At 39.8% G+C, this 12,758-nt stretch overlaps 1 protein-coding gene across 1 annotated transcript in view; it reads right to left on the reverse strand.

The window, feature by feature from the left end:
- SLC25A32 (solute carrier family 25 (mitochondrial folate carrier), member 32) overlaps positions 1 to 9,696 on the reverse strand; it is a gene marked incomplete at its 5' end in the record, with an annotated part of 20,029 nt that extends 10,333 nt beyond the window's left edge. The window contains 4 exons of the mRNA XM_009323091.1: positions 195 to 308; positions 7,064 to 7,224; positions 8,350 to 8,435; positions 9,545 to 9,696. Of these exons, the coding sequence (XP_009321366.1) occupies positions 195 to 308; positions 7,064 to 7,224; positions 8,350 to 8,435; positions 9,545 to 9,696 (513 nt within the window). The remainder of the gene's footprint in view (positions 1 to 194; positions 309 to 7,063; positions 7,225 to 8,349; positions 8,436 to 9,544) is intronic.
- Positions 9,697 to 12,758: the final 3,062 nt, after the last annotated feature.

Below are 12,758 nucleotides of genomic sequence, written 5' to 3' on the forward strand. Positions count from 1 at the left end.
TTCCCTACAGAAAAACAGTGCTAACCAGTTGCTTGTTCCTAAAAAGTGAAAAAGTATTATTTCCTTCTATATATTCTACATTCCAATTAATGTATCAATACTTTGTACATTTGGCTGTTCTAAGACCTAGACAAATGGAATAAATTTCCACTTATTCACATGCCACAACACATTTTTATTCTCAAGAATCGTACCAATTTTGTATCTGATACTCTGTTTCTATACTTGTTGTATCTCAGTTTCAAATCCTCATATGCCATGAACTGAAGTGCTCCATGTGACGTTCCAAACAGACCAGGCACAAATCCCTAAAAAACCGAATAAAACAAGGTTAAGCAGCAATGCACAAAAACTATACAACCTGACAGAGCTCAGCTTACACACATACATATATCCTCCATTACTTTACAAATTGTGACTGCACAACTGTCACTGTGCAGTATGACCCAAAGCCGATTCTGGGTTGGTATTCTTAATGGCAAGCATGACACAAATGTGTAATAACGTTACTTTTCTCCAAATGACATAGAGGCTTGCTGTGGTTTAACCCGGCAGGCAGCTAAACACCACACAGCCGTTCATTAACTCCCCCCACCCCGAGGGATGGGGGAGAGAATTGGGGAAAAAAAAGTGAAATTCGTGGGTTGAGATAAAGACAGTTTAATAGGACAGAAAAGGAAGGGAAAATAATAATAATGTTGATAAAAGAATATACAAAATAAGTGATGCACAATGCAGTTGCTCACCATCCACCGACCGATGCCCAGCCAGTTCCCAAGCAGCTGTCACACCCCCCTGGCCAACTCCCCCCTCCCTCCCTTTCCAGGGACTGGCACTAAGCTGTTTAGTTCCCACCTGAGACCGGTAAGGCAATGACAGAAGCTGGCGTCTCAGTGAGGAGGGCCATCAGGAGTGGAGGTACAAAAAAGTTCTTGTGATCAAGTCCTGGAGATGAGACATGTATGTGTGTGCATATGCGTGTGTATATATAAACGTGTATCTATGATACATATACATTTCTGTATCAAAAATGTGTGTGTATATATAGAATCATAGAATCATTTAGGTTGGAAAAGACCTTTAAGATCATCGAGTCCAACCGTAAATGTAACACTGCCAAGGCCACCACCAAACCGTGTCCCTAAGTGCCACATCTACACATCTTTTAAATACGTCCAGGGATGGTGACTCAACCACTTCCCTGGGCAGCCTGTTCCAATGCTTGACAACCCTTTCGGTGAAGACATTTTTCCTAATATCCAACCTAAACCTCCTCTGGCACAACTTGAGGCCGTTTCCTCTTGTCCTATCGCTTGTTACTTGGGAGAAGAGACCGACACCCACCCCGCTACAACCTTCTTTCAGGTAGTTGTAGAGAGCGATAAGGTCTCCCTGGGCCTCCTCTTCTCCAGACTAAACAGTCCCAGCTCCCTCAGCCGCTCCTCATAAGACTTGTTCTCCAGACCCTTCACCAGCCTCGTTGCTCTTCTTTGGATGCGCTCCAGCACCTCAATGTCTTTCACACACAAACACTTGCACAGTGAAAAGTTGAAGGGCACAGATGGAAAGCTAACTCATACAAGGACTTACAGATGATTTACATTAAAGAAATATACCTAAGATTCGGATCAGTTTGAGTGCATTCCTCACCCTGCTCAGAGCACATCCCAAGACAGCCCAGCAGAGGTGACCAAAGGTATAACAAAGCACTCTCGGAAATGTTCCCCATTTGTAAGAGGCAGTAATGGATAGTAAGAGTGAAATATGAAAATACACAGAAACCTTTTCTTTCCAAAAAGTTGAAATGAATGGGGAAAACAGGTATTTTCTGAAGTGTCTCTAAAAGAAAGAGAAGGCTGGAGTTCCTTCAGAATCAGGACTAGCTCAGTTGAAAATGAGCTGACAGCTGCATGGGTTCCGAGAAGCACTAATCCTCTTTCTGAAGAGTTAGTCACTTACACTGGAAAAATACAAATAAATGGGGAATTAATCATCTTGGCCAGAAATTACTTAAGGGAGCCAAAAGCTTGCTGAAAACTGTTGCAAAGGGACAATTATAATGGAGTAAGTTAACAAAATGTGGGTAAAAGGACTCAAAGAACCAAAATTTCCCGAAAAATACTGGCATCGAACAGTTTTATCTTATTTCCCATGATCCATTCAGGTAAGACAGAGGAATTAAAAGATGTGTCCAGACACAAAACTCTGTATTAAGACTAAATAGGAAGCCCAGAATGTTGAATAAAGACTTATCAATATACCACTAAGAGCCTGGAGAAGTAGAAGAAAAAGAGAAGGGATCCTGGTAGGAGTCCATTGGTATAGTGTAACAGGACAAAATGATAAATTACTTCATAAACTCCTAAGTTGCAGGAAAAAACCCCCAAAACTAAAACAACAGCAGGCATAAAAATTGCACAGAGTTTCTACCATTTCAGAGAGTAGCTCTCCACATGCTATAGATTTCTTAAGTTTACGATATTACAGCCATTCAGGAAGTGGTTTTTAGGATCTCTGATAAATGAGGATGAATTTGTTCTCACAGTAGAAAATAATGGTCATAAACTAATCCATCAGCGACCATGAACTGACAAAATTCATTAAGGGCTAGCTAAAGTCCCAGAAAAAACACCTCCCCAAATGAGAACGAGTGGAATTAAACCAAACATCTATATTTCATCAACTGTGCGCATAATCATATAATTTTGCGAAGTTTGAAGCCAAAGGGCCATAACAGACGGGAAAAGACAACTTCAGTTTTCAGAAATCCTGGATCAGAAAAGAAAATTAACCAGTGATATAAAAACAGAAGAGGAGGAACAGATAAAAACAAAATTATCAAAAATATCAAAGAAAAAATTATCTGGGTCAGCATAACAAGGAACAGTATGAAATTTATGTACAGTGATAGCAGGGAAAATTTTCACAAACATTTGCCCATGATCAGACAGTAAAACCGTTAAAAGACAGAGGAAGTTATTGCTCTCTACTTGGAAAGAATTAGAATGATGTATTTATATCATAGGAGAATGAGGTAATATTTTCCCCACCAACAAAAGAAGAACGTTAAACAACATTTAAGAGTGTTAAACTCTTAAATTTAAGCCAGCAGATTTGGATAACTTGCACCCAAGAGTCCTAAAGCATCTACTGATGATACTTGCTAAATGAGTACCAGCACTCTCTAAGTCTTGTGCTGATGGGGAAAGCTTCCAAAGACTGAAGGACTTTTAATGTGGGGCCAATATTAAAAAATGCAAGAAGGGAGTGAGGCAACTGTCAGCCAATGTGCCTCAGTAAAATAAGAGCTGACGCAGGCTTCTATTGATCATACAAAACAATGTGTTCTTATGGAAAAGGGTTTCAAAGCAAAACTGATTTCTTCACAGTAATGAAATGTCTTGGCTGAGGAAGTTTTTGAAAGATATTCCTACTCTATTTTCTTATTCTTACAATTTTACACAAAAATCTTTCTTGCAACAAAATTCGATAGAATTTGATATTTATTTTTCATCTACAATATGACTGTGAAGATCAATTTTAAAATTTCACTTTATGTACTTCTTGTTATTTTTTACTTTAATATTCAAAACGTAACTTTAGAAGATTTTTGCCATGAGGGCTTGACAGGATCAATGGTTGCTCAAAGAAGTCCTGTTTGAATTCTCTTTTGGAGGATTAGAACAATAGACAGAATTAAATATATAATTAGAAATTTAAATGGTAAAGCATATAATTCTGAACAGTAGACAGCAGGAAAAAAATTGTATTTTAAAGTTGGCTTAAACAACTGTAAGTGCCAAAGATCCAGGACAAGAGAAAAATGTCCCGTTGGTTAGTGTTTCAAAGGTTGCCCATCACAAGGAAAAGGAACACAGGCAAACACATGTAGTGGAAAGCCTATGCTTCTTAGTAAAGTAGGGAACAAGGTTCATTTGGTGATGTGGTACTCACATCACTGCCTGAAGTGTCTGAGAGCGCTCACGCCAGAGCAGCCTCTGCTATATGTTTTGAAAGAACGCAGCAGATTCCCCTTGTAATCTGGTTAGTGTTGTCTTTGTTTGGGTTCTCAGTGTGCCAAAGACCAGTAGTATCAGAGTGTCCTGCTCTGACAACTTGTGCAGAAAGACACTGGAAGTATGCTGTTATCTCCCTATAGCATCTTGATTCCTTCATGGTGAAAAATGATCCCATCTTTTATGTGAAAGTTACTTACTCTTCTGTCTCTCTGTAGAACCTGGGACTAAAGTTAAAATCAAGACGGCCAAATCTCAGTGCATTTTGCTATATACAAGTACAAAGACGTAGAAAGTCACTTAGCTTACAAGCTTCACATTTGCAAGAAGAAGGAAAATAGCATAAGCAAATGCATAGCAAAATAAAGAGAGCTAAGTGCCTTAGACATTAATGGACTGGAAAAATACTTTATCCTCAGAGTACAGAATCTTGCCTACCAAAGGTGAAATGACAACAGAGAAGTGTCCAATATATCTATTTCACTTGGTAACAAGCACACATTATTGCTAGAATTTTTCTGTTGTTGTTGTTAGCATACTGTATTATTATTCTCAGTCTTGATGACTCTGTATTTTCCTTTTATGTCCTTAAATTTTCTGCACTTCCTGTTTATGTTACTGTTGTCTATTAAGAATTGCTCTATTTCTAATTGCTGCTTCTACATCATCGCTGAAAGAGAACGGAACTGAAAACACAAATACAGAAGCATGTAGGCCAGGAAGAATGTTAGTTGCATTCTTGGTTGATGTTTTAGTAGTCAATCACTCTAGACTAGACATCTAACAGTTTCCCAAGAGCTCAGAGATACTTTAGGTGTTTCTGAAAGTGCAAACTCCTACAATCTTACGATTGTTTTACAATGTTTGGTCTCTCCTGCCTTACGCTTGGAAAGAACCATACAGCAGTCTTAACATGGAGATAGTTGCATGACATTCAACTTCATGGCAAAGTAATTTTTAGAGCTCAGATCTCCAACAGATCTATAGGCATGTTCAAATTACATAACCCCAAGCTGGTTTTTTCCTCAGCCTGGTGTGCAGTAGAGCAGCTCTGTCCCCAGTCATCGGGGGGACAGAGGCCAAAGCCTAATGGATGGAGGGTGGGGAAGTTCACTGACTAGATGATTACTGGGATAATCAGTGAAGGAAAGGCTCCTGCCTTTTCAAAACCAGGCCAAGTTCAAGAAGAACAAGTTATTGAGGAACCCAGCTTCAGATGAACTATAGTTTAATGAACAAACAATACCCAACAGAGCTAATAAAGACAGCTTTCAAAGAGCTAGAAAGAGCTCTAGAAAGAGCTTTCTAGACTGCTAGAAAGATCAACGCATCCTGACATTACTAGTCTTGTGCCCCGAAGGACTGAAAGGAATTGCTCAGACCAGTAACAGCATCTGGTGCAATAGAGAGCAAGATATGGAATTGCTTGGACAAAAATACCCTTCTTTAGAAGACTGATCTCAAATTAATCAGAAAGAAACTACTTCCAGATTTTATTTCCAACTTGTGGTGGTATTCTCCGAGATCCCCTTATTTGCTATAAGGAACTCTATCTGAAATTAAGATTATGCGGAAAAAGAAGACGCTCATGTGCACTACAGCTCCTGCAACTCAGGGCAATTAACAAAACTTCAGCTGTCAAATTTCAAATAAAGCAAGAAGAGAAAAAATGGAAACTCCTCTCAAAACAGAAAATGGAGGAAGACTAAAGTATGGACAAGTCAAAGAGCCACCTGAAGAGGTGCCTTCTTCCCCAGTATAGACAAGCTTGAGGGAATCCTGACGTCAAATGGAAGTTGCTCAGTGTGCATAGTTATGTAGGTCACCCAGGACCTATCTAGGTCACCTTCTTCGCAGATCTACGCAAGTAATTTGCTCTTTCAAAGGAAGTACCTGGTTTAGTTCCCCACTTGCAGATTAACACTACAAAGAAGAGTCTAATGCCAAAGGCAACACATGCTACATGGACGAATAATCTGAAAAGTAACTCAATGGAAGGACATCTTAAACCCCAACAGATGCAAGAAATTAGAACTTATCTACACGGAACAGAGCAGACATCCAGACAGGCAAATTAGAAATCCTGACAATTTCAATTTAGGAATAAATAAGGTGCCTTGTTCCTGGTGTCAGAATTCAGCATTCATCGGTATGTGGCATACTAGTCTTTCAGCATAGGAAGGATTATATTTTTCACTGCAAATAAAAGAAGTTGATGTTCAGTAATCAGGACAATTCATAAGAGATAGTGTTCTTGTTCTATAGCATTACTTGCAAGAGAAGAGCCAGACTGAACTAAAATAGGTTTCTTCACACCTTCCAGGCACTGATGAATGCATCTTGATGTCATGGCCTGAAGGAAGGAGGAGGCAAGAAGTCCAAATGCAGTTGCCATCTGTTTCCCTAAATTAAAGGGAATAAAAAACCCACACATACGCAGACCATATTTAGAAGTCTGCAAATTTTATGGATCTAGAGATGACAGATTACAGACCTCAATAACTAGAGGGCAAATGAGCAGTTGTGAAACCGTCCATTGTGGAAGAAAAAATTAGCAACTACTTTAGTCATATGTTATGTTCCACAAGATGTCAGAAAGAGAGAGATAAGGGATGAAATGGAAGAAAGCACTAGCAGCAAGATAGATTACGCTGTTGCTGCCCTCCTTACCAAATTCTAGTTCTAACGGCTGTGTGGTGTTTAGCTGCCTGCCGGGTTAAATCACAACATAGGAAGACTCCAAAAATTAAAAAGCAGCTTGTAGTTTACTCTCGTTTCAGCATTATCACCCAATAGAAGATGGCTTAGCCACAAAGCTTACACTCTATTCTTCAGTGGTTTCCTACGTTTCAACAGTGTAATAGCTTTTCTTCTGATTAAGCCTTTTTGCTGCAGTTCTTCAGTGGGAAGGAAGACTCACAGAATAAACGTAAGTGAGCTAATACAAAAATTGACTTGCATTTTTTTTGATAGACGAGTATTTAGAAGTCTCACCGTGCTACTGAGTGTTGCCAGCCAGTCCTGGAATTTTTCTTAGATTTTATTACCTTATATAAGCCACGTATGCCCTCCGTCTTGTATATCTTTATAAGAGCATCAAACATCCCTCTGTACTGCCGCTTTGATGGGTCAACACCAGCGTTATATTGTAGCACAAGTCGTGTCTTCGTTACCCATATTGGGTTTGTAATAGAGAGAGTCATGGCTCCTGAGAACAGATGGAAGTTAGACTTGATTGTTATGCCAACTCCAATACTTGTCCCAGTTTGTTCAGTCCAGTGTAACACAGGCTTCTACAATGACAAAACTACTTATCCTACAAGAGTACTCATATTATATAAACAGGCAAAGTTTATGCCCACCATTGTTCCCTCTCTCTGCCTTCAATGCTCACAATCAAGTCCAACCTACTGCTGCTGGGAGTACTTCTGTAGAGCATATGGCTTTTTGCATATTCCGAGTACATCCCTTTTTTGCCTCACCTTTCCACAGTCAGTACTGTAATCTGTAGTAGACAGGAAACATAAGTAATTTCTTAATGTACTCCTGATTATCTGAGTATTCTTTGGGTATACAATTCTTCAAAATTTAATGGACACCTCAGTCACGAGAAATTTGCTTCATCGTATTGACAGGTTAATAGAAGCAGCCTGTGACAGCTTTATAGGTTCTTGAAAATACAGTTGTAAAATAACCCATTACTGTTTCTCACATCAAACAATATGCCTTATATTTCAACATTAAATGAATGCTCCAATATCCTAATAAAAAGTCTTCTCAATTGCCTAGATTAAATACAACACAGAAGCATGTAGAAGAACACATGTTAGAAACAACATATTAAAAGTCTTGCTGATAGAAGTTGTATTTTTATTTCAGATCTTTAGTTTCTAAGAAAAACTTGGACCACAGATAAAGATTTTCAAAGACCAATGACCAATTCACTTATTCTATTGACTTCAATAGGCCTTCTCTTTTCCAGGTCTAAGTGTTAAACATTTAACGAGTTAACAAGCTGATAGCAGCAGATTTATATAGTTAGATTTTGGGACACAATATAGTACTAAATATGGAAAACGCTTATACACAATGAAAACAAGGTCAAAAGGTATTTTGACAACTGCTATTTCTGAGCAAAACTGAAAAGACCACAGTGATCCATCCATTCATCTTAGACATCATTAATTTATTTACAGACCATAAATGATTGCATTTGGACTCGAACACTTACACTTGCCACCTGTAAGAGAAAGCAGCGCTGACACACAAAGGCAGGGAGCAACATATGGAAAGGCTAGAAGCAAACATTAATCCTCTTTGCGTTTAAACTCACCAGCCTCTGCAGCTGACACTAGGTGTTCGGTTGCACTGAGACTTTCCAGCTTCCCTTCCTTCTTGTAAGCTTTGATGGCATTGTAACTGGAAAATGTAAAATGTATTTTGGTAAAGGTGAAAACAAACCTGTATCACTAAAAAAACACCCCAAAACAACAAAACACCTCACTTAAGATCATGGAAAACATGGTGGTACACAGCCTTTGAAAACAGGTAAGTAAGCAAACTATCTTTGTTTAGTCGATTAATTGATCCCTGAGAAGTTAGCTCTTTAAAGTGAACTGTGGTAATACATATTTAAATTGATAAAGTATTACTGTCAGTATCAATGGGACTGCATCCTGAAACAGCTATCAGATCTCAAGAATTAACTTCTAAAAGAAACCGATTAGATAGCCTCCTTTTTATTGAGAGCAACAGTGACAGGTATGTATCTTCTAGCTCAGAAATACACTGAGCTTTCTTCTCTTGATCCAGTTTCCAGTCTTTGTGGATCAAGAAACTGTCAACAGGAGCTGAACCGTCAATAGGAACTGAACCGTCAATAGGAACCTATAGCAAAGCTTGAGGACTGAAGTACCACAATAACAGAGTCTAGACAACTGACAAGTGAGGTTAGCATAGGCATACCAACTAACTGTTCCCTCAAGTGTTTCAATTAATAGGGATCAGCGGTAAACAAGGTCACAGTTACACAGTTAATAAAGTAGAAAAGATTGAGTATTAAAAAACAGGCTTTATAAGCAAAGCCCATCAACTCACAAAAACGAAAGAACCGACTGTCACTAAAATTATTAAAAATCAGTTAAACATTTAGCTTTAGTAGAAAACTTTATCATGTTCTCCAATTCTTAACACATCAGTTTAGGCTTTTATTTGTCGTGAGGTTTTAAGCACAGCGTATTCGCACTTTTAGAGGATTCTTCATGAATGATGTCACCATCTCTCAAGTTCCTTAGTATTTTCACAGCATCAAGGGAATGCGCTGTACCTGACAAAGTAACAGGTCTCTGACTCGGATAGCTTAAATTCTAAACCAGCAAACCGTAATAAAGGTAACAGACCTGGACTTACTAAAAGAATCACAAGTTTATAAGGCACTTCGCACATTTTTATACCCCCCCAAAGAAGATGCAGTGTGTATCTGAACATTACATTGCACAGAATATGACACATTTTACAGTTCTACTTACAAGAAGAAGTAAAGTCCCCAGGAAGCCCCTGCTCCCAACATGTTTGGAGTTACCCCCTGATATAAGCCTCGTAGTCCTTCATGCTTCCAGACAGTGGTCATGCAGTGGAGAATCCCATTGTACTTTGGCCTCAGCTCCAATCCATCGCTTACTGTGAAAGAAAGAAATTATACTGAAAAACATTTCAGGAAGCATGAAGTTCAGCTGTGTAAAAGCCACCACAGAAGTACACAGCCTCCAAAGCAAGTTGCAAATGAACATGAAACCTAACTGATCAGCTGTATTTTAAAAGTATTCTTTTAAAAGCATGCAAAAGAGTTGGGGTTTACAGCTTCATAAGTCTAGAGTTAAAGAACTTAAAAAGAAAAAAGGAAAAAGAAAGAAAAAAAAGAAAAAGAACTTTTAAGCTCTGCAAGAGCAAAGTTCTCATCAATCTGAAAAGGCTAAATAAATGCACTGCTGTGCATTTTTGGTGAGCAGTGGCTTTGAATTGAAGTTTTTTGTCTCCTCTTTTTAGCGCCCCAGCAATTTTGCATCATATTTCAAGTGATACGTGTGGGGTCTTTGACAACACGTTTCTGTAAGGAGTTTAGACAAGCCCCAAATAACAACTCTTAAATTCAATCTTCCTCTTTAAAATGTTCTATAAAGATCTGGGGTCATGTCTCATTGCTTCCAAAGTCAGTTTTTACCAGAACACTCAAAGGTTATTTCCATCAAAAATTCCTGTGTTCTCCCTTCTATTCTCATTGAATGGATTTGCAGGAAAACACCAAATGCATACCCTTCTCCCACCCAATAACCAAACAGCTGGTTGTCCAAATATTCAGAAAATATCACTGTCAAAAAGATAAAAAACATGCCAGTTTCTGTTTGACAGATTTCATTTAGAACACAGATGTTCACACAACTTACAGTGGTAACTACTATTGCTCCTACCGTAACAGCAAGAGAGTAAGTTGATTACTGATGACACGCGTGGTACGGAGCATGGTGAGATGACAAGAGGTAATGGACACAAGCTGGAACAGAGGGAATTCTGACCAGAACTTTTTCTCCATCAGAGTGGTCAAATACTGGAACAAGTTGCCTGAGGAGGCATCGTTGGAGCTCCTTGAAACTCTAGCAGGCAAGACTGAGCAATCCGATCAAGCAGACCTTATCTGAGCAGGGGGTGAACTCCATAGATCTCTTCTGACCTAAGTTACTCTACTATGCCAACATAGCAGCAGCTTTCATTCTTAATATAGACATAAGGCTAGATTGCAATTTTACTGAAAATTAATCTCAAAGTTTTACAGTCAGTGTAGTTTTTGTGTCCCCATCACGATTAATCCTGGTAATCATGAATTTCACATGTTTTCTGTTCAGCGCCACATCTATTATTCATTCTCCTTTGAACTTTGTGTACAGTACTGTACGTTGTGACAGACTTCAGGACTAAAGACAAAATGCTTTTTCTGAGGATCTTGTGACAAGGCCCCAACACCTTGACAGTCACTCAAAATTAGGACACAAATTGAATTAAAACTACAACACAAATTAAATGCCTCTTTTCTCCCTCCTGAATGAGCACTGCTAGACCTTTCCCCAAAGAGCTTTCTGAATTTTTTTACCATGCTGCCATTCGATCAGGTTTATAAACACATTAACCAACGTGGGAAGTCAGACATGAATGCAAGTCTGTCTGTCAATGATGCTGCCGAGAATCTTCACAACATTGATTTCTGATATCAGCTCTTACTTCCTGGTTGAAGACAAAACATAGGAATCGTTATTTTCAACCCAAACAAGCATGTGAAAGTAACGGACCTCCAGAGGTCACCTAATCCAATTCCCTGCTCAAAACAGATCTAATTACATCAGGTTACTCAGGGACATGTCCAGTTGGTTCCTGAATGTTTCCAAGGCTGAAGAGATTACAGCCTCGGTGGGTAACCTCTTCCAGTATTTGACCACTCTCACAGTAAAAATTCTTTTTCCTAATAAATAACCGGAAATTTTCCACGTTCCCGCTTGTGCCTGTTTTCCTCTTGCCCTACAACTATTCACCTCCAAGAAGAATCTGGCTTCACTTTCTCTGTGTCCTCCAATCACGCAGTCATAGGCTGCAGTAATATCTCCCCTCAGCCTTCTCTCCGTGAGGCTGAGCCGATCCTGTTCTGTCAGCCTGTCCCCCTGCGTCCTGTGCTCCAGCCCCTTCACCAGTCTGGTGGCCTCCACTGGAATCACGCCAGTATGTCAGTCTCTTCCTTCTACTGGTGGGCCCCAAACTAGACACAGTACTTGTGTGTCTAGTTTAAGACTACGTCTAAGTCACAGACGTAGTCTTACCAGTGCAAAATAGAGAGAAAGGAGCACTTCTGCTAGCTACGCTCTTCATAATACAGCCTAGGATGCGCCCACACTAGGATATGCAAGAAAGTGTTTAAATCCAACTTTGCAAGGAGTCTGTTCAGAAATGTAATGCCTTAAATTTTGTAAAACTTCTCTGTGATAGTTCACTATTTGGTTTTGAGATCTTGAACACCCACGCATCCATTTAAGATAACAATCCAAAGATACAGCAAAATGTTTCAACCTCTATAAAAGAGAATACGATAAAAGGGCAACGTGTTTCTCATATTAACAGCAAAATCAATAGGGAGAAGCTGACATGTTTCCCTGTGGAAAAACAAGCAAGTTAGAGTTTTCTGCAAAACAATAGCACTACTGCTAACAACCAAGATTATTACAAAACTATTGTTACGCTTTGAGAGTTGAAAATCTTTGGCATAAAGGTGAACTTTGAACGTTGGCTTGAGACCATCCGCCTGTTAAAAACAGACGATCTGGCTGTGTCCTACGGCACTGGGGGTCGTGAGAGAGAGGGAAGAGCCTGCCCAGCTCCCTAACCTGCCTGAAAACAGCCTGAGGCACGCAGCACGTTCCATAGTCCCTAGAAATGACAGGAAGATTAAGCTTTAGGATGGGGGGGGAAAGAACCGGAGGCCGTCCCTTCCGGCCTACGGCCTGTGTATTCCGGGCGGTGGGCCCCCCCTGCCAGCGCCCGCTGTCAGGTAGCCGCACGCAGGCTCGGGCAAAAATGCGCAGGCTCGTTTGGCTGTATTCCCCCTCAAAAAAAAGGCGGCAGGTCACTGGCTTGCAAACGGCGAGCTCGGCGAGGCTGGCACATTTTTAGCACAAAGCACGGCTCCTCTCCGCAGCCCTCAGC

Source organism: Pygoscelis adeliae, unplaced genomic scaffold (genome assembly GCF_000699105.1).
Source record: "Pygoscelis adeliae isolate BGI_AS28 unplaced genomic scaffold, ASM69910v1 Scaffold174, whole genome shotgun sequence".
Taxonomy (NCBI): Eukaryota; Metazoa; Chordata; class Aves; order Sphenisciformes; family Spheniscidae; genus Pygoscelis; species Pygoscelis adeliae.